Source organism: Drosophila pseudoobscura, chromosome 4 (genome assembly GCF_009870125.1).
Source record: "Drosophila pseudoobscura strain MV-25-SWS-2005 chromosome 4, UCI_Dpse_MV25, whole genome shotgun sequence".
In the NCBI taxonomy this organism is placed as follows: domain Eukaryota; kingdom Metazoa; phylum Arthropoda; class Insecta; order Diptera; family Drosophilidae; genus Drosophila; species Drosophila pseudoobscura.
In genome coordinates, this window is record NC_046681.1 from 22,601,203 (window position 1) to 22,623,985 (window position 22,783).

Genomic DNA, 22,783 nt, shown 5'->3' on the forward strand with positions numbered 1-22,783 from the left:
ACAGGAGAGCGAGAGAGATCTACTCACATGGGAAGAGGAGGTGACCGGAGACATCCTCCAGCATCAGCATCAGCATCCAGCATCATCATCCGCTTCTTGAGCTTTTCGTAATGGGTGTTGAATGGCGTGGCCGCATCTCCAGAGACAAAGACAGTCCGTTGTCTCTGGCGTCCGCTGTCTCCATCTCTGTCTCTGTCTCTGTGTTGTGTCCTCTGTCTGCCTGTCTGTTGGCATTTTGGCAACATTGGCGGCGTTGACGATGACACCAGCTATGGGATCCGGCTTTGGATCACCAGCTGAAAAAGACATGGCTATAAATTTGTACCATGCGTGGATGGTTGACTCTGAGTCTGAGTCGGAGTCTGAGCCAGAGCCAGAGCCTGATGTTGATGCCTGATCTGAGGAGACTCTCAAGCTCAAGCTCAAGCTGATGCTGATGCTGAAGACGAGGCGTGGAGTCGTGTACAAATCGTTGGCATTGTAATTTAATGTATCAATTGCTTTGATTTGCCAATTTCAATGCTCATGGAGTGCGTCGGAGGCAAGCTGGAGGTGATGGAGACGAAGACCACGACGAAGACGAAGACGGAGGCAACAACGGCACGAGCAAAACCTCAGACGCGATCTGGGTCCGGGGTCTGGAGCAGCACTTGAGGCTTGATTAGTGTGATTTAGTTACAGGCCGTGTGCCAGGCGCATGACACAAGCAGCTCCACACAGATCCAGATCCAGACTCGACTTCGACTTCGACTCGGATACACAGCCCGAGTCAGTACCGCCGCCGACTGACTTACATTCAACATCCCGTTGAACGTTCGATGCCTCTTGGATGCCTCTTGTAGTTTGCACAATATTTGATTCCATCAGAAGAAGAGGGGCATGGCATGGCATGGCGGCATGGCGGCATGGAGAGTGCCCCCCGGCTGGGTTGGGGATGGGGATGGAGATGGGGATGGGGTTTGGGGTATAGAGGGTGGTTAGGCCCACTGTGCGCAATTTGCTACACGAAACTGTGCCAAACATCTGCGCCTTTAGTACCCTTTGGGTGCTGCCAGAGCTGGCTGCCGCATCGCCGGAGTAGGAAATGAAAACATCTGCTGACTGATTGCCCCCTGGTTGCAGCAACAACAACAACAAATCAAGACGAGAGGAGGATTAACGGGTCGTACAGCGAAAATGGGATGCTCTCTCGAAGGAGGTTAAATGTAAGGATCATGATTTAACATTGAAATGGGGTTTGGTTTCAGGTATCAAGCGTTCTTGATCAAATGAATTTAATTAATTCTAAGAGCGATTTAAGACAAACAATAATAGTTGAGTCTTCTGCTAAATGGAGGATTTATATACCATAGAATCACTAGAATAATGGTAAGAAATCCTACATTAAAACCATCAAAACAAAAGGCCACCTAACCAATCTCACAGCCCATACATCCAGCTAAGGAACTCCTTGTCTTAGGGCACTTGAAAAAGCCAAAAGTCTGCCCAATCATTCAGCCAAGTTATGAACCACAGTTAGCTAGAGTTTTGGCCGACTGCCTGCCTGCCTTGCTGCCTTGCTGCCTGGGCTATATAGGTCTTCATGGATCAATGGGATACGCGTGATATCCTTCGGCTAGATTCTGTTTGCTGCTCTGCGCTTTTCACGTCTTCCGTTTGCCCGATTTCGTTGGCTATAATTGTGCCATTAGCTGGCTGTCTGGCTGTCTGGGCCCTGGCTCTGGCCTGGCCTGGCTCCACTCGATTGGTGGAGTACAAGTACAAGCACCAGTACCGGTACCCTCCCGGCTACATTCTGCACTCCGTAAACCCTTTGTTTCCCCCTCTCTTTGGCTTGTGTCTACATTTGCATCCGTTTAGGTAACCATTTTTGTTGGGTTGCCTTTCGAAAGTCGCATTTAACGGTCCCGTCCCTCCTAATGTGCGCACTGATGCGCATTCTGTGGTCCCCTGTGGTCCACCGCTCGGACCACATTCGAAAAGAGATCCCCGAAGCCAGGCCAGAGAGCTGGTGTCCGAAGCGGCGATCCGTTTGGGCTATGGGTCTCGGATGGGATGGAATGGGATGGGGATGGAGATGGGGATGGGGATGGGCGTGTAACTGGGGCGCAACAAAGACCATTTGTGTAACTGGCACATAATCAACAGTTGCTTAGTCAGGGCGTTATGGGTTCCTACGCTACGGTTCCTCTACATTTCGATTCAGGCCACAGTAACGTCCCCTCCCGTCTCGGCTAGCCTTTATCCATGCTCGTTATCATAATGTGTTGGCTCATTTGAGGGATAGAGGAGTGGGTGGAGCGGAGCGGAGCTGAGCAGTGCCTTCCATGTGCATCAGAAGCCCGCGCGACCGTGTAATCAGTGAGGTGTGAGTGACCTGAATCTGAATCGGGCATCAGGAAATCGCTCTGGCTCTGGCTCTGGCTGTGGCTGTGGCTCCCTGTAAGTGGAGAATGTTGCAGAAAAGGCTACTTGATCCTCTCTCATATTAAAAAGCATTTCTTCCAGCCATAAATGGTTAGAAAGGTTGCAACTAGTTTCAAATCGAACGGACCACTTGAAGTGCCTGCCCATCGGGCGTTGGATGCCATTCCATGAACTTTATGGATGGTGTTGTGCCTGAGAGAAAACATTTTAAGAATTGTATCTAATTGGTTGTTGAAAGTTGAAAGATGTGTTTCTTTTTTTGGAATAGCCTAAGGAGGGCTGTAGGCCGACATTCCATAGGTACAAAGCGAAGAGTACCTTCTTAGGCACACTTCTTTCTTTGCTAAAAGGTTGAGCCTAAGACATTTTAATCCATGCCATTCTTGCATCAGTTTCTCGAAATTTCTCGAGACGCAAAATCAATCGAATCGTCATTGAAATTTAATCGAAAAATACACAGAAAGTGTGGGCACTGATACTCTTGATGGCTCCCACAGGATAAGGATCTTATGCCATATATCTACGAGGATCCCCTATGTGGGATCTCCTTTCTGGGAGATTCGTTTACTCAAGTCGAAGAAAATATTGAATCTGCGGGACCTGCTGGTCCTGGTGGCTAAAAGGGAATCCATCGCTAACCTATCAGAAGCGGAACAGAGCAGTTTCTTAGAACAGTTCTCAACCACGCAGGTGCGAATGGGTGACAGACTTTCGGAGCCAGGAAAAAGTTTATTGGTTAAGCTTACATTCCTGGTAGGGATAGTCACCCCCTACGGTGAGCAATATCTTGGAAATAGCCACTATCCCAGAGGTTCCAAAGCTCAGCAGTTAACAAGGAAGGAAGTATGCTGGATTATAACCCTATTCCGAAGGCGACGACATTTTAGAGTTTATTGCAGATCTAACACCATCACAGATCAGGACCTCAAGGCGGAAGTCTTATCTACGCGTTAAAGCCATCTCACGCCTTCCACAAGGTGATATCCAACAATATTATCATCCATCTACCATCAACTCTTATCCTATCCATGTGTTGAACTCATTCGAAACACCCTAACCAGATCAGGTCAAACTTGAATCAGCAATTAAGACGATCCCCTTGAAATGCCATGATCACACTCATGTTCATAGTCTGCCCAATAATTGGGCAACATGTTGTAGGAAAATTGTTCATCCACTTGGCTTTTGCTCCACTGCAAATTATGCCTTCTTCAATTAACGCCAAGAGATCAATTTTTGGTCGCAGACTGTGACCAAATAACCGACTAATATGCCTCGACTAGCCAGATTCTTGGAGCCACAGCCATAGCCAGAGGCAGAGGCAGACACAGAGGTGGAGGCAGAGACACAGTCAGGGGCGAGGCACATTGGATGTGAAACCAATTACCAATTATCTACTGTTTTCTACACAAATTTAACATAATTTGGCCAGTTTTGCGTTCAAATTTGTGGCACAATTTGTGTGGAAGTTGGCTGTGGTCAGGGCCAACCACGCGCCGTCTCTTGAAGAGGGGGTAGGGGGTTGGAGAATGGAGGAGACTCTGACTCCGGACTCCAATTGTGGCCGAAGATTATTATTTTGGCTACCGACTGCCAAATGTATTTCGCATAATCGAAAGTGACCGAACCGCAGATACATATACTTCAAAGATCTTTTGTATGCTGCATGCTGTATGCCCCACGAGTAACGGTCGACGGTCGATGGTTATGTGCACAGGTTGCGGAAAAAAAAAGACGTTGGCAAAAAATGATTGATGCCAATACAGCGCCCCGGCTAATACAATTTAAATTTCAGTTAAAGACAAAAGACCAAACAATAGCCCCAGAAAGAAACGAAGAGGCAAGAGAAGCAAAAAACCAAAAAAAAATGAAAAGTATTCATGGATACTACTCATGGATTCGTAGATCTCATAGCTTCAACCGCATTTCGCCGAAGGCGTAACACACTCTAAACCGGAAGGGTAATTAACTCGCGTTTGCCGATCACGCCTTTGCATTCAGATCAGACCCAAGAAAACAGATCTTAAAGCCAAACCCGAGCCGAGCGGAGCGGAGATGGATGGTTCGATGGATGACTTGGGTAGGTTACCCAGATAGATGGATGGATGGACAGATGGATGGATGGTTTGGCTTGGGTATATTAAAAAGCTATAAGTTTCGGTTTTGCTTGCTCTGGGCCAATGATTAATAATATGGCAGCCAGTCGTTTTATAGGCAAATGCGTTCACAATTAGTGTTTCGGGGCTCCGGCTCTGGCTCCGACTTCGACTCCGACTCCGGCCAGGATTGATGGGTGTATAAAGTCTTCGTTTTATGCGGTAATTGAGTGCAGATGAACCAACCTTTTTCAATGGCTTTATTATGCCCACAAAGTGTTTTGGTTTATGTGGTTTTTTTGTGAGACAAATGTTTCACATAAATGAAGATATTCATTGGGAAACCTTAGAGTAAGGGAAGGCCTCGATCTAATTTATCTGAGCTCTTTGGAAAGAGAGTATTTCCAACAAAATATGCATTTCTTTGATGTGATTGTTTCATTTATTGATTTTTTTCATTTTTCATAACGATCTTTTCCTGGTTTTCCATAGGTATACATTTACATATATATATATATAATAATAATAATATAATTAAACGTTAAGTAAATGTTATAAAATTGATTTTGTTGTTGGTTTTCGTTTGTTTTTTGAGAATTGCAATAATTAGCTCTAGAAATATGTTAAACTTACAGCGAAATATACTCGTACTCGACTCGCATCATATATAAGTATATATATATATAGTATAGTATGTATACACAATCAAAATGTTGATAAAGATCAATTAGTTAAAGTTAGGATCTTCATTATATTTATATACAAAGGGCAATTAGCTACAATTTAAGGTGGTTTTAGTAGTAGAGTGGGTGTGTCTATAGATCGTATATATAGTTCAAATGTATATGGTATATGGTTTACTGAAACATGTGGCTTTCCCTTTAATCCGTAATCCGTAATCCGTAATATCAGAGCTGTATATATACTGCATGCTTCACCGTCTTTTTCCATTGATTGCATAGCTAACGAATAGTGTTTTTTTTTCGAACAATTTTACATGGTTAAGTTTTTCGTAGAAATAGAGACTACTTAAACATTAGATTCCCTCTCGGAGGCACGCTTAAGTAAGAGTTAAAGTAAGTTTTCAATGACCTAGCCTAACAATTCAACACTTGGACTACTCTCCTGTACTCCTTCTTGGGTCACTTCTTCAAGTGCTCACTGTAATGGCCTTTCCTCCATTCGTGCTGTTGCTGTTGTTGTTATTGTTGTTGCTGTTGCTGGTATTATTGTTGCTGGTATCCTTGTCGAGATTGACGGACTGACGGGTGGACACGGACAACTGATCATCGCTGCCCGCATACTCCTCCGTGTCGCCATCGGCCCCGCCCAAGCTGTTGGGCGTGTAAACGCGGTTCATGAAGGTGCGGATCTCGTCGAAGTACTCATCGCGCTCGGCCTCCGCGGAACTGGGGGAGTCCCTGAAGTCGCCAAAGCCCCCGCCCGTGCCGTTGGCATCCGCCTCGTGCTTCTTCACGTGACGATCGAGATTCGTTTGCTGGCCAAAGCACCGATCGCACAGCTCGCAGCGGAAGGGCCGCTCCTTGTTGTGGATGTTCCGGACGTGGCGCTGCAGGTTCGAGGAGATGCTGAAGGCCCGGTCGCAGTACTTGCAGGAGTACGGCTGCTCGCCCGTGTGGGTGCGCAGGTGGCGCGTGAGGTTCGCGGATCGGGGGAACACCTTGCCGCAGAACTTGCAGGTGTAGCGGTCCTTGGTCTTGAGGGCGCTCGGTGAGCGGGCACTGGCGGTGGCGTAGCGCAACGCCTCGCGGAAATTCACGGGCGGAAGCGGCCTGGTCGAGGGTGTCGAGCAGCCCTTGCCGTTGGCTGCTCCTGCTGTCAGCATCGCCTCAATATTTGGCCGTCCGCCCGTTGGGCATAAAAAAGGAAACGTGCGCTGGGAGAGTCCGGCCAGGGCCCGCGATCGGTAGATCTCCTCCAGCAGCAGCGGATGCAGTGGCCGCGGACAGGCCATGGCCGCCGCCGTGGCAGCCTCAGCCGCTCCAGCGGCCGCTGCTGCAGCCTGGGCCGCTGCCACAGCTCCCTCCGACATGCTGCTCATCTCTCCCCCGGCACTTGTGGGCGGCGACGGCGATGGTGTGGGTCCTGGCGAGGCACTGGGCGTGGGACTGCTGCCCTTGTAGGACTGCCGCGATGTGGAGGACTCCCCCGAGCTGTGGCTCTTGCGGCTCTGCTTCATCGGAGGCTCTGCATCCACGTCCTCGTCGGGCAGAAACATGAGCGGCGAAGGCGTCGGCGACGGCGTGCGACTGCGGTAGGAGGGGAAACGCTTGCGGCAAATGGACAGATCGAGAGGCAGCTCCGAGGTGGGTTTCTCCGACGTCGAGTCCGTGGGCGGTGGCGTGCTAATGATGTCGATAGATTTCTAAACGAAAGGAAAACAATGATTAATCACCATTCTCAAGGGGCTTCTGTTTGAGGCGGACTTACCCTATCATCTTCAGCCTGCTGCTGATCGGGCGAGTTCTCCCTCTTCGGCTCCTTCCGCTCCTCAGACTTGAGATCCTTTTTGGATTCTTCGTGCTCCATTTTCATATCCCTGGACTGGAGATCCTCCTCGTCTTCGTCCTCTTCGGAGACCTGGAGGAGTGGCTCCGACTTGAGCTTCTTCTCGTCGGGCGTGGAGCCTCGCTCCGCCTTCGCCTGATGATGCTCCTGATGGGGCGACCGTCCGCCCTGCTGTCTCTCCAGATCCAGGGCGAAGGGATGATGGCGGAAGGCGGCATTGGGCGAGGTCATGGGCGGCATGCCGCAGCCCATGTCCATCGGTGGCTTCGGAAAGAAGAGCGGAAAGTTGGCGGCCCTCAGGGGACTCGACGGGAAGATCCCTGGGAGACCATACGGCGGAAATCCAGGGAAGAACGGAGGTCCTGGGCGGAACATGAGGAAGGGATTTGGTGGCGTCGTCATGGCGGCAGCGGCAGCAGCGGCCGCAGCAGCAGCAGATGATGATTCTCCCTGAGAGTCGCTCCCTTGCTGGGGCTGACTGGATGTCGAGGTGGCGGACAACGGATGCTGGTGGCGCCCCAACGGCTGGTTGCGGTACGAGCCCGTGGAGTCGCAGAACTTCTTGTGCTTCGAGAGCGAGGTGACGGTACTGAAGCTCTGGTTGCACTTGGTGCACTTGATCTGCATGCGGCAGGTGGCGTGCATCCGCTTGTGTCGGCACAGATTCGAGAACTGCGTGTACGCCTTGAAGCAGACCTCGCAGGCGAACGGCTTCACCGAGGAGTGGATGTGCTGGTGCTGCTTGAGCCCCGACGAGGTCCCAAATGTCTTGCCGCACTCCGGACACGGATGACAGCGAGCGCCGACGTGGTAGGCGCGAATATGGCGCTGTAGATTCGATGGGTCACAAAATACCTGCAAATCCAAAACAGAAAGAGAGAGAAACGATCAGATCGGAGACAATGAATAACCACGATTGGTTGACTTCGGAATGGTGTCCGGGGTTGGGGAATGGTTATGGTAATGGTATGGTAATCGAATGGCTACGAATGGGTACTCTCAAAGGTGCCTGCTGGTGGGTCGAGGTGTGCGTGAAACTTCACGATTGTTTCTAGCAGTGAAGCGTTATGACTACTGATCATTGATCTGCTTCCAGTCCCAATCCAAATGAAATCAAATGAAATGAAACTGAAATTAATCAATCATCTGGTCTGCTCTGGTCTGGTCCGCTGCTGGCTAAACGGATCTTGATGTGTGCTGTGCCTAGACAATGCCCTGACGACGACGACGACGCTCTCCGAGATTACGCAAAAGGTAACCAGATCAGAGCAATCCAATCCACCCACTGGCAGCGGCAGCGGCAGCAGCAGCCAAACACCTTCGTCAATTATTAACATCAATTCTACAATTGTCATTGCCCGGCCAGGTCGAGCCCATCTAAACCCCTGAAGCCCCTAGCGAATGCGACTCAGGGATGGAGAAAAGGCAAACGTATTCTGGGGCCACGTCCAACACTGTTTAGTGTTGGATAACTATGGCAATGGGGCGGAGTGTTGGATAGGGCTTAGAAGTGGTAATAAAAACTGTGATCTCGTCGCACGACAGGGATTATGGAAACCAACTCTGAAAAGTCGGAATGGGAATAAAATGCCAATATTCAAAGATCCTAGAGAACAGAATTGGGTCGATAGTCGCAGCTTTTAAGATCATTCTGAAAGAATTTCCTTAGCTTTGAACTATCCCAGAAATATCTAGATAACTATTTGAATTCCTCGAGTATCAGAAACAGTGACACTTGCTCCTCCAGTGACGCACACGCCCACACAAATCCGTGACTTTTCGACCAGCCCTAGATTATAGCCGAAAATATTGAACCCAACCCCAAGTACATATTTTCCACTGCTGGATGGCTGGATGAGGGACAGGGGGGAAAACGCAATGACAGATCGGACCAAAGAAGAAGAGGATGCGGGGCCTGAGGGAGCTTTGTGGCAGGCAGCCCAGGCATCCAGTTTTTGTTGTTTTTCTTTTATTTTTTACCCACTTCAAACTTGATTTCGGTCAGCAGCCGCCTCCACCCGCGCTCTGGAGCTGCCTTTTTACGAAACTGTTATGCCTAATCATGCTGTCATAATGCGCTACGAATTCATATCAAACGATGATCGAGGCAGCCTTTTTTGTCTATGGTTATGACTCCCCGAACTGGATGCGAGAGTGGAGAGACGGGGACCGTGGACGGGAATGGGTACGGGTACTGAGCCACACAAAAGACAGCCAGAGAGAGAGAGGACGGTGGAGAGAGAGGGTCAGGGAGATAGAGAGGCTGCTGCTGCCGATGCTGCGGCGACATACAAGAATAGCTCGTGCTATAACTACATCAAATGGATTAGATTCAACTACTCTCCAAAAAGGCGAAAAGCGCCACAAAAGACAACGACAACGACAGCGACAGCGACGACGACGACGACGACTACAACGTTGGAGCCACAAGTTAGAGATGAAAAGCAGTCGAAGCCCCCGGTGGGATAGGTGTAGGTGTTTTGGCATTCGGGCAGCGGCAGCAGCAGCAGCCCCAGCAACGATCCGGGGTCGCAGGAGGAGTACGCCGAGAGTAGTACGTACTCGCACTCAAGACGAGATCTGAGCCAGGCGGTTGTTGTTGTTGTTCCTCTTGTGGAATGCGATTGTCTCGGAGAGTGTCTCGGAGTATGGACGGGGGCCACGACCAGCTCTCTTGGGAGCGTACGTGGGGTCATTTAGGGCGTTTCCAGTGGGGGTAATGCCTGAAGATGCGATCACTCTGGTAGCCTAATGGAGTTACGACTACTGGATAGAGTCTGCCATGGGCAAAGGTAGGTACATATGGGCAGCATAATTAATGCCTAAAGATGGGTTTTCATTTAGTAGAAGAGACCCAAGGAAATACTAAGGTTTTCTAAAGCAAAGTCCCTGAAGAAGAGGTCTTTAATCGAGCTGCAATTTCCGGCTGGAGTGGCAGAAGTTGGGCAGAACTGAGCTGCAGGAATGGACTGAATGTTTGTACTATAGTAAGACATTCCCCAGTAACAATTACCCTCCTATAGATCAGGTCTTTCTCTAGAATTCCTACAATACATTTCCTCTCCTAAGTCGAGAGTCACAGATCAACTGCCTCATCACACGGCTGGCTGGTTGGGGCTGAGGCTAAGGCCCGACAAAAAAAACCTTGTAGATCCATGGCAAATCCCTTTTGAAACGCTTTAAGCTTGCTGCTTAAAACAAACAAAGCTGACAGCTGCAGACCCCGTTTTTGGGCGGGCTGTCAGACGATGGCCGAGAAGAGAGTGCCGGATTCGGAGTTACGGACCCCAGCGAAAGTACGAGTATGCCCTTTTACCGTAAAGATCGATCATCATTTGTTTAGGCCGAGTGGCTCCCGTTTATGTCCATGTAGGAGTAGTGCTGCTGCCAGGGCAGAGGCAGAAGGGGTACCCCACCACAATGCGTGCTACTTACATGCCACCGAAACAATTACTGAGCGCTAAGTAAACTAACTGTAATGCCCCCTCCCCCTCGAATGGTAGGGGAGGAGTTGGGGCAAAGACATTGCAGCGATTGAAATACCGTTCGATTTGGAAATGTAAAAAAAAAAGGGAAAAGCCAAAAGAAAAGGCCCCAATCTGAAGCTGAAGCTGGAGCTGGAGCTAGAGCTGTTTCTATGGCTGAGCAATGCGACCACAAGATTGTAATCAACATGCCATTAAAACATCTTTGGAAGATGTCGAAGCCGGAGTCGTCGTCGTCTTCGATGACAATGACGAAGTGCGACGCATGAAACGATTCGATTCGATGGATGGATGGTCGGATGATTGGACGGATGGCTGGCTGGCTGGCTGGATAGATGGATGGATGGCTGCCTCAAGTCCGGGCCCTTTAATTTCGCTTTGGCATTCAAATGCAGCCCAACGAAGATGAACACAATAAAAGAGCTTCAGCCTCAATTTCGATGTAGATCGGAGATCGGGAACCGGGCACCGGGGATCGGCGAGTCGATTCAGAGAGGGGTTAACAAAGTTTCTTCATTACCATGGAGAGGTCTTAAGTGTTTTGGATGAGTACACGCCCTGATTTCGTATTGCAAGTAAGCCGGCCAGCGCGTGCGGCTCTAAGAGTCGGGTTTGGACACTCTCCAAACGGTTTCTTAAAAGCCAAGTTAGCGGCGACGGCGGCGATGGTGGCGGCGGCAGCCGTTGAAGCGCCTCCGGCTATTGATCTGCTAGAAATCAAAAGTCTTTTTATGTTTTCCAGCCACCAGAGCTGATACAATAATTAATGACTGGCCGATATCGTCATGGCATGAGCCACAAGAAGACCGAACACCGAACACCGAACACCGAATTCCGAAGGTTGCCGATCCCAGTAGCCAGTGATCTATCCCCAAACAATACCTTTGTAGATCTTTGATCTTTGATCTATAAAATTGTTAGAATTTTTGGTTATCTTAAGCTGGCTTCCTCTTTCATCTAGTTCTGCAGAGACAAGTGATGGTTGAGGGTATTTATGTACTCTTTTGGTCCCTAACATAGACAGATTTCTCCTAAACCTGGAAAAACAGCACTTACCTTGCTACAATTCTCGCAGGAATATTTCCGTATATTATTGTGGGATATCGCTTCGTGTTTGATCAACAAAGGACGATGGCTGAAGCGCTGGGCACAGAGTTTGCATGGGAATTCGTCCTGCTTGAAGTGATGGGCGCCCACCAGATGATCGTCCAACCTGCAATCAAAGGTACAACAAAATTATGCATAAAATTAGTCAAAGCGGAAATGGCAGGGGTTCCTTGGGGGTCTCTCTCCTTCCCGGCCTTCTTTCTTATCTGACTAACTGTCATCAGCAAATGAAATTAGCATTGTGACATTTTGAGGGCCTTGCTTTGCTTTGATAGCTGCTTCCCAATCGCCGTTCTCAATCAGAGCCGGATTCGGAGTCGGAGTCATGTGCGGCAGTTCACACGCCCCGAGGCGCCTTTGTTTGTTGGCCAACTGGGGGTACCGCCCCCGCGACTCCACGGGCGTCAATTAGTCAAATGATGTTCAATATTTAATATGCTCGGAGATGATAAGAGATCTGGGCTTGGGCCGGGAACAGCTGTGGCCAATGAGTGTGTCCCTGTGTCCTTGCAGAGCTTTGCTGCCGCGATCCTTATCGCAAGGGGCGTGTGTTTCTCCGTGTGTGTGTGTGGGGAGGGTGGGTGGAGCGATGTCGACAAGAGGCGGCAACGATTTCCCTTCATTCTTTCTTTTTTTTTTGTCATCGTCATGGAAGAGTTGGACGATACAGTCAGGACAGTCCAGAGTCGCAAATCCACTGCCATCCTGGCTGGCTGCCTGCTTTTGAAGTGTGGGCGTTTGTTTGGCTTACAACAATAGTCGGGGCTAAGGCAGCCCGAGGAGAGAGGAGAGCGGGGGGAGGGGTAGGGGGAGACTGTGTGCATGTTCGACATCAGATAAATCGGCCAAAAGCCAGGGCGAGCGTGGACAGACACGCAGACATTGCGGGCATAGCTTCCTTTCCATCATTCGGGCCGTGGGTCTCTCTCCTCTCTCTGCTCTTTGCTCTCCCCTCATGTAAAATTCAATAAATCACACATATACGGTGGGGGGGGGGGGATACTCTCCCACCCACTGCACTGGCGAGGTGTAACGGGGAAAACGAAACGGAAAACTCGTACCAGTTTTCCGCCCCCAAAGCCCAAATCAAAGCTCGCTTTTGGCACTTCAACTTAAATATATATCCATCTATCTACAGATATATACACACAGATACTCCAATGTGTCTGTGTGTGTGTGTGTGTGTGTCATTTGCGTGCTGGCTGTACTTCATTTATTTATTACAACGCAAAACATTTGTAAATATTGGAACAAAACTTTTGCATTAAGTACTTGTCGGCGCAGGGAAGTGGCACTAAATGGGCAAATGATTACACATGGAGGATCGGAGCCACTCAAGTGATGAACTAGTGGGTTTTGGGGGGGAAGGGCCCCACTCCTACCACAGATAGGTACCTCTAAAAGTGCTCTCTAAAATGGGGACTGCAGAACTTCCTCTACTAGTCACTTTTTCTCATAATCCTTACTTTTACTCTCCCATTTTGCCCATCCTGTACCGCTTTAGCTACCAAAAAACGAGCCAAAAATTAAGCCAACTTGAAATTGAAAACCCGAACGAGCCGAATGCAGCTTTAAACTTCAGTTAACACCTACAGATTGCACATTTGGGCCCATAAAAAAAAAAGCCAATCATGAAACGTACCGAAAAGCCAGGCACAAATCAAGACCAAGACCATTTCATTCCGTTTTGATTGGAGCCCAAAAGCCAGTACTCTCACTTTCGGTGGACCGATTCGAGTCGGTCTTTAATGGCAGTTTTATTGGCCGCACCGCACCGGACTACTCGTATTTATCGGCATCAAGTTTTAATTAAGATCTCCCATCCCAGGCGGCAGGCGGCAGGCGGCATACAGTAGATCACACAGAGCGCAGCATTTAGCCAACATTTGGGAATACTTTTGTTTGTTTTTTCTTTTTTGCCAAATTTTGTTTCTCGTTCTACACAGATTTTATGAGCCGCAGAGCTCTTTTTGGTTTGGTTTGCTTGCGCACCCATAATTCTTTTTCGGGTAAGTTGGAAGCTAATTGGTGGCTTGTTTTTTGGCGGGGGTCTGGGGGGAGGTCTCAAAAATTTGATTTAGATTATTGCTGCGATGCTGTTTGGCTGTTTAAATGCCAAAGCAATTTGGCAGAGATGCAGACATTCTCCCGCAAAAAACAAAGATTGCGAATCAGTGGGGAGTGGGTGATCGCGGAGGGGGTGGGGGGGCGTGTACTCACCGTTCTAAATCCGGATAGACTTTATCACAGACCTCACAGCGTATGTCGAAACCGTTCTCGTCGTCTGTGAAATCAATATCGCCTTGACTGATAAGCGATGAGTTTTTCTTATCTTTGGAGAATTCGTCGCCGCTGTAGAGGGAGCCTAGAAGAAGAACAGACAAGAATTAGGGCTAGAACATCCAGTAAATAAATCTCGGAATTTCCCTATCACATCACTCGAACACTCACACGATCTTCGTTAGTTTTTGCTAGGATCCTACACTTTTTTTATGGGTTGTTGGAGGAGGAGTCAGGAGGAGCACTTGACACAACCGTTCGGTTTCGCGTTTGAGGAACAAGTGTGTCGCTGCAGGAGCATAATGCCGACGAGCTAATGTTTTGTTTGTCCGCTAACAATCTGCGGAAGGACCTGCTGGACGCACTGACATATGACCGACCCGACCGACCAACCCTCCCACCCTCCCAGCGACACACACACACACACAGGCACACACACACCTGGGCAAACACGCAAACACTTAACACAAAATTGGTAGCAGAGACAGCGCCAGCGACAGCGATAGCGACAGCGACCAAATCGTGTGTGCACTCATATATAGCACTCGCATTGCTTGACGTTGAATAGATAATTGTCCCGAATGTCCCGAGTGTCCCGAGGTAAGTGCGCGGTAAGGTAAGGTAAGGTCTAAGGGCAGGCCAAGGCAAGAGCTAAAGCACCCTCCTGTAGGGCTACTAACTTGGCCAACTCCTGACGGCAGGCCGACACACGATGACAATTCCAAGGGGAAATGACTATTAAAGGTTGAGTTACGGAGAGGAGAGGTTCATGGGGTGGACTGGGCACTACCACCAGGTGACACAGCAGCAGCGCAGGGCTAAGGGATGATGGCGATGACCAAAGATTATGCATGCAAACACATCCAAAGGGTCACCGGTCACCCCCTTAGCTCTCTTTCCGTTCAGATCGGTTCCGTTGGACTGATTTCGTTTCAAAAGTCATATAGCACCTTACCCACCACACACACACACACGGAAAACTTTCGCTCGGTGCACGTTGCACGGTGCACAGGTGTTGCCTCTCAAGGCAGCCCACACTCCTCCCACCCCCCCACGTCACCGGGGGTGGCCCACCCTTGGCCAACATTATGAATATATATGCTCTGGCTTTGAAGTAATTGCTGTTTGGGTCAAAAGTTAATTTTCAGCGTGTGCAATATGGTCAAAGAGGGCACACACACACACTCTAGAGTCGTTAGAAGATTCCCACGTAGTCGTAGTCGCGTCTCTCCTTGTGGCCTGCACTTGAACTTAGAGCCACCTTATGGCAGGGGGGTGGGCAGCGTGGGATAGTAGGGAGCATAGCCCTAGGGGGTGGGCGCATAGGTAGGAGCACAGCCTACAGGGGGGAGGAGTAGGCAGGGCAGCGACAGATGGTGTTCTTCGAAAGGTTCTTGGGAAAAGTTTCTTTGGGAACACAGAATGTTGTGCTCTAAAGATCGGCTATCTTTGGGAAATTTGAATGGAAAGAAAGAACTTTTCGAAGCTACAAATTTCGAGGCTTTTCTTCTGGAAAGAGGTTTTGGTTCTTGAATACCTTCCCCATTAAAATCCAATCCAACTCCCTTCAATTGATCAATTCAGTGCCACCTCCACGTCTGTACCCTCCACCCTTTCATCATCAATGCCTTATCATTTAACAACTGCCCTGCCCCTTGTGTCACAGGGGCCTGCAACAATCCTTTCACGCCTTTCACCAGATCCCGATCTCCCTCCCAGTCGCAGTCCCAATCCCAGTCCAAGTCCAAGTCCTCCATCTATCTATCACTCGCCTCAAACAGCTGCTGTCGCTCTGCAAGCGGACAGATTGATTTACTCGCCCAACACGGCTGACAATTCAATGGATCTATTGTCGGCCCCGTTCAGGTTTTAAGTCTGGGCGAATCAGGATGCGGAATAAAGAGGAAACAGATGAAGTATCGTATCGCATCGTATAGGTGTTTGGGGCAGGGAGTAAAACTCTTTGACATGCCAATTACATATCACAGAAGCTGCCAGTGGCTGCTGCCTGGCTTCCAAGTGCCACCGGCTGACCCTGAAATGAAGTCTGAACAGGGGCACGGAGCAGGGAGCTCGGAGGAGGGGCGTTCCTAGTTAAACGGAAGCCAAAACTGTTGACAAATGATTGATTGAATTATTTACACCTTACAACTGGCTCGCTGCCGTTGTTGGTGCTGCAAAATCCAGAGTTAGATCCGCCTGCTAATCGATTTGGCAGCAACAAAAAGCAACAGCCCATAAAAAAAAGGGTTAGGTCCCCCGTCCGTGCCTGGGTAGCACTCCTAATGATGCCCAAATTGACACACGATGATCATTTAGCCGAAGACGCGACACGAGACAAGCCGGGTTTTTATTGATTTTATTTTTTTTTTTCAATTTTCGATTCGAACTCTGTTTTTGGTTCTCTGTTTTCTGTTGTTGTCGGCTCATTAATCATCCATCAGATTTGGCTGGCGACAATGTGTCAATCCGTATCAATCCCCTCCGCTTGTGCCTCTCGGAGTTAGTTAAGATTTCGCTTATGGGCTTGGTTTTCTGCTCTTTGGCGTGTGTTCTATTCGAATCTAAATGTGACGCCTGCTGTCCATAGTTTGTAGTTGGTTCCATTGTCTGATTGGTCGATTGAAGACTTGCCGCGTCTTAAGCCGAAAGCCATCTCAAAAGACTCTTTGGGGAATGGTTTTCGTTCAGGGGGAAGTCAAGGTTTGGTCAGAGTTGACATGTTTGTGGGTTGGTTGGAGGCCCTGTTTTTCGGGGGAATGTCTTGAGAGTCAAGGAAATGAAAAGGGGAACTGTTTTAAAGGTTTTCATTGAATTGAGGTTTCTATATTGATTTGATTTATGAGGTTTATCATTTACGGAAATCCTTGACAGTTTTTAAAGGTCTTGTGGGCATGGAATGTCGGAACTATTTCTGCCTTAATAAGATCTTTAGAGAGCTCCATAGATCGCTGAATTTTCTATCAGATGTGACGGGAAATACCTCAGGAGCTCACAAAATGTCATTCTCTATTGATTGCATGAATCGTTTACTAAAGTCTTGAAATTTTTTAATATTTTAGATCTTAAAATCCTTTTGATGATAAGTTTCTTCCTCAAATGTAGGTCCTCTTTATAGTTCTTACTTTTTACGCTAGTTCTCTATATCTTTGTCCCGATTTGTTCAGTTCTGAATGAAAACATAAATATATTTCATATAGTTCCAAATAAACCCCACAAAAGTTCTTTCTAGATCTCTTGCAAATATATTTCCATACCGTTCCCATGCTTTGCTGTAAAATTGTTTCCCTGTCGAAATGCCTATCCCACTCCTCCCCAAACATTTGCATTTTCCCGACTGGAAATTCCCATAGTCGACCGAACAGAACCTTCATTATGTATTCCAAAAAAAACAAATGTAACGGTCAAAAGTCGACGGAAAAGAAACCCTCCCAAAACCCAACGCGATCTTTTGCGAGCGTTGCAACCACACCACAACTCCTCCGATCACTCCTTGCCGCCTCCCTTGTCGTATGGCGGTGCCACCCCCGTGCGGCACAGCGATCGCTCGCCGCCCCTACACCCATCTGGTGGGCTCAAGGACCTTGTCTTCTGGCCTGAATTTCCCTGCTCCTGCTCAGCGGACCATGAGCTGGGAGAAAACTTGTCAGAAAATACGTTAAAAATGTAGAGTCAAGCGGGGAGTCCTTCACAGGTGTCCGTGTCCGTGGCCGTGGCCGTGTCCGTCGGGAAAACGCAGGGAGTGCAAGCTCTGTTTAGGGTTCGGTTTCGGGCTGGGGTTCGGGCGAGTGGTTTTGACAGGACTGTGACTTAGTCCCTGGGCTGGGCCGGGCTTGGGTTTAATTGAATTGAAAAGTATTCAGATATGGCAAAAGCAACTATGATCTGCAGATAAGCCCAGCGACAAGGAGCATATGGAAGTGTCCATTAAATTCATTAAATATTCAAATTTTAAGCTGACTCCTGCGAGTGAAAACACTTTTTCGAATGCAAAATATGAGATTTAAATGTCCGATAAACGGAAAAAGAGTGTGAACAAAGGCCGGGCCATAAATCCCACATGTTTATAATCAAACACGCCTCGAAAACCCAAAGGGGATGCATGTGGCAGTGGCAGTGGCAGTGGCAGTGTCGAGCCCTGCACGGGATTAGGCTTAAATTGAGCGTGTGCCATTTCGACGCGCAATGCGTATCGCTAACATCATCCGAGCCTTTGTTTGATGATGGATCTCTAATGAAATTATCAAACATTTTAATAACAAATGAAAACATGTGCGGTTGCCTTATATTGCACGGGCGCATGCGCAACACACAGGAACGGCAGCAGGAGGGAGCACAAAGGGGTGCTGCAATAGGGGTGGAAATATAGGGAAGCTGTACGTGCGTGTGCGTGTGCGTGTGCACCCTCATAAGCTGTCGTCGGGTGCTGCTGGGGATCAGATTGCAGGATCTGCGTCTACCGTGCCGCTCGTGCCACAGACCGACAGCTCTGTTAATTGCCCTTCGCACCGCCACCACACACAGCTGGCTGTATCTATCTGCTTATTGGACACACCAGCATCACATCGGGGCTATGGGGTGTTGTGATATATTAGCACTCACCATTATCTCGATCGCTCCGATCGTCGCTGGGTAATGAACTCCCCCCGCCGCTGGTGGCTCCCGAGGCTGCGGCTGCTGCGGCGGCTGCTGCTGCCGCCAGGACCCCGCCGCCGGCCATAAAGTTGTCATTGATCTGGTACGGAGTCTTGGGCCGGCCATCGACGACCATTTCACTGCCTGCATTGATATACCGATTCGTTTCGTACCACAACTGCGTGTGAAAGGGGGAGATAAAAAATGCATTTGATAATTGTAAAAAATTGTCCCAAAAATTAGTGAGAGTGCCTGCAGGCACGCGTCCATGCAGTTGTGGTGGTACTTACACAGCCGCCCATTATGTAATTGTGTAAATTAGCCTCTTCGATGCACTCGATGTCCTTCACGGATCGGATTTTCTTCAGCCACGTCGACACGTCCGATGTGGGCTCGAGCCAGCCATTAAAGTTGGGTCCAGCATGGGCCTGCATCAACAAAAGATTTTTCATTTAATATTAATTTGTACTTTTTTAATGTCTTTTTATGGATTTTATCAAAATTTAAACAAAAATTTGTAAGGAGTACAGCTGCCGCCATCTGTGGCGGTAGCTAGGCAAACTGTGCTATTTATCATAGTTTGTCTTGGCTAAGCCAACACACAAACCAATTCAGTTGTTATACAGCGTAAAAAGTAGAAGTTACTTGTGTTACATGTAGAATGTAAATTCCGATTTTATGGACATTTTTTTAATAGTTTTTAAAAATTATTGCCTTTTTCAGTGGGAAAGCTTGTGTCCTGGGAACTGTAGCGCATAAAAATATATATGTAAAACTACTTCCAGACTAGACTGGGGACACATTAGTCACTAAAAACTCCTGAAAACTATTCTAGTATCCTTCATTCAATAACTTCTACTGCATTTCAGCCCCCATTGTAGACCACTCGCCGTTTAACCATCTTTTACGACCCATTATCCGCATTATCCACACTTAAAGCCAACGCAGCAAGACGTCTTCAACGACTCTGCCGCCCTCAAGTCTGCCCACAACATCAAGGTCAATTACTGCACAGCATGGGGGGCAAAGGGGGGTCGGGGGAACTGCAGCCGCATAACAAAAACAAAAAAACCGCCGACGGTTTTTGTGTACAAAATAAAAGCAGCGGCGCCAACTGCAGCCAGCGAAAAGCAAGGCAAAAAAAAAGGCAGCTAAAATACGCATAATTTAAACAAATCGTTAACTGCGACTCGACGGCGGCCACGGCGGCGGAGAGGCGGCGGCGTCTCGGCTGCCAATGGGAAAACTGCCTTAGACGCTGTGACGCCGAAAGTTCGAGGGGGGGAGGGGGAAATAACACACACACACTCACACACAGAAAATCAAAATCAAAATCGAACAAGCAGAAAAGACTGGGCTTTGAAAGTCGAAGGTGAAGATACACTTGCAGGCCTGAAAGATAGGGTCGATCTAGCCTTTGCTGAAGGGAGGAAAAACATATAATTCTTCAAATTTTAAATTTTTGTATAATTTCCAAGGAAATAAATGAGTTTTTCACAAAGAAATATAAGTCTAAACTCCATTTAGTAAGACTGAAATCGTTAAGGAGATATTTTTACAACAGGGGAAGGTCTGATAATGGTATCAACGAAAATTAGAAAGGATTTCACAGATATATGAGATTTAGTTGGACTAGAAATTATTTCAACTAATCAACCTAATCATTTTCAAGCAATTGTATTGCAATTGACGTTGAGAAAAGGACAGACTCTGCTACAATCCTAGCAATTGCGATAGGTATACATATGTAAGTAGAAGGAAGGAATCAAGTAGAAAGAACTATGCAAAGTCTTAACAAAAAAGGCTTTGAAATACATTGATGGCCACATTGATTGTCCAGAAAAGTCTAATCAGGAATCAATGTTATTTTTGCTTCTTTTGATCGAAGTCTAAAACCCCATCTTAGTTCGTAATACCTATCCCCAAAAAAAGAGTATGTAAATCAAACCAAAAACCACAATTGTTGTTGACTGAATGACTTTGCGTATGCGCAACGTTGAAGCCGTCGCTGCAGCGGCCACCGTCGACAGCCGCAGTCGCAGCCGCCGCCGCCGCCGTCGCCGTCAGCCTCTTGTCTATCAAGTCATTTGGAAAAACGGCATTTTACAGTTTATTATTAAGTGGTATATGTGTGTGTGTGTGCATCTCTGTGTGTGTGTGTGTGTGTGTGCCTCGATGAGTGGGAGAGTCTGGAGTGTGTGTATTATACAGGAGAGAGGAGAGAGGAGAAGAGGAGAGGAGAGGAGAGAGCATGGCGTACATCAAGAGAGCCTGCTGCCACATGTATGTGGTGCACGCTCCAAAAATTAAGTTAACAACGTTTCAAGAGGCCCCTTGCGCCGTGGCATATGCAGGGAAAATATATATACACGTATGTATGTATATATGTATGTACCAGCAACAACAAATTAATATAGAAATAAACTTTATATTTGAACGAGATGCGGTCCTTGCCAAAGGGGATGCGGTGTGGGCGGGGCAGTGGCAGAGGCAGACCTCAAGAGGTTCCTCAAACAAGTAGGTTGCCACCGTCTGCGTTTGATGTTGCAGAAGGACACAAGTTATAGTTGCAAAAATAAAAATAAATAATTGGAAGGGTTGGGCTAGAGGATTTGTTGGGCGTGCCATGGGAGGAGGCAGCAGAGGCTTCAAGGATGAAAAACTAGGTGCGAAAGGAGATATGGAAATAGGAGCGTAGGGAGGTTGTACTCGTGGAAGAGGTAGAGATTAAAGCTAGGTGGAGAAAAGGTGCTTTCAAAAGAGTTTTTAGACTACGATTCTTTCAACATTCGAATCAGCTAAAAGGAGATGGTTTTGATGAGTATTTCGAAGAAGATCTATTCGAAGTGGAAAGAGTTACTTCCCTAGAAGGTTCTCTATGGGTATCCCTTTACTTCGAACTTCCTCTAAATGTTTTGTCCCTTCAGCTTTCCTCCTATGTTTCCACATTCTGGGAAGGAGTGAAAAAGTCCCTCAGGTTCATCCAATTATGGTTTTACACCTCACAAACCTACTTCTTTCTCTACAAATCTACTGCCCTATCAACTTCTCATGGACAAGTATCCTTTAAAAGTTCCACAACAGCTGCCTCAACCCAAGCAGCCGCGAAGGAAAGATACAAATCAGATATGTGAGATCGTCTCAAGACAATCTTTAGGCAAACTCACATGTCCGTTCCAACGGAAACTGCAACGCGAGACAGTCACTAAAAAAGATACGATCATCAGGATATGCACAGGATCCATGACAGGACTGTGCCAATGATTGCTGACAATTGCTCTGTCTGGGGCTTAGACAAACACAGGCCCACAGTGGCTATAATCCCCGGGGCAGGCATCACACATGTCCTCCCTGGCTAGGGGCTATTCATAACTTTATTAAAAAGGAGGCCACAGCCTGCGAGGAGAGGAGAGGAGAGGAGGCAGCAAAACATGACACAGTCAATGGGCAAGAAAAATATTTACGCGCCAGAGATAATCTCAAAGTGTTGGGTTCACACACCGCACAGATCGCAGAGAGACAGAGAGAGAGAGAGGACAGAGAACTGGCTTCGAATTGCCAGAGATCTGTGAGGATAGAGGATCTGGGATTGAGGATCAGGCATGGAAACGGTGGCAGATACACGGCCAATGTATCTGTCAAAACGGAAATGTGAACGGGAAAAGTGCGCTTGATTTGAGGATCATCCAGAAATAAAAGGCTGCTGCGAACGAAGGGACCGCCAGAGAGATCAGTACAATTCCGTTTCAGTTCTTTTGCTTTGGTTTGCTTTGCTTTGGTTTGGTTTATTTTTGCAATTTCCAGTGGCTCGAGTGGCAAATACCTGAATGACAGAGAGAGATCCCTTTTTCGGCTACAAATTGTCAACAGGACTAGGCGCGATAATTTGATTGGATTGTCTGTCAGGCAGAGAGGATGGCAGTGAGGAGAAGAGGGAGTGGATCAGGGGCGCAAAAGTGTCAGTTGACTGACTGACTGACAATCAATCGAAGGGTTCATCGGGAGGACCAGGACAGAGGACAGGGACTGGGACAGGGAGAGGGCCTAATTGGAATCATCAGCCGGCCTCAACTTAAGCCTCATTTGGGGTACACTTTGTGGATTTTCCTCGTCCTGGTTGCATGCCTCGTCGGGCGCGGCAGTAAGGAAGGTAAATTAGCTCTGGCCAGGGATTAGGCCCATTTGACTGACAATTGATACCAGCCCCGTTGCCGTTTCCCTTCG

The 22,783-nt window shown here is 48.0% G+C and overlaps 1 protein-coding gene across 2 annotated transcripts in view; it reads right to left on the minus strand.

The window, feature by feature from the left end:
* Positions 1-5,254: 5,254 nt before the first annotated feature.
* The window catches only part of ham (hamlet), a 30,818-nt gene continuing 13,289 nt past the window's right edge, over positions 5,255-22,783 (minus strand). The window contains exons 3-8 of one of the 2 annotated variants that reach the window (XM_015180593.2): positions 18,850-18,987; positions 18,527-18,737; positions 13,865-14,009; positions 11,594-11,750; positions 6,975-7,907; positions 5,255-6,909 (exon numbers count right to left, since the gene is read on the minus strand). In XM_015180593.2, coding sequence (XP_015036079.2) covers positions 5,674-6,909; positions 6,975-7,907; positions 11,594-11,750; positions 13,865-14,009; positions 18,527-18,737; positions 18,850-18,987 — 2,820 coding nt within the window. In that variant the 3' untranslated portion in view covers positions 5,255-5,673. The remainder of the gene's footprint in view (positions 6,910-6,974; positions 7,908-11,593; positions 11,751-13,864; positions 14,010-18,526; positions 18,738-18,849; positions 18,988-22,783) is intronic. The other variant, XM_002132643.3, reaches the window with a different exon arrangement.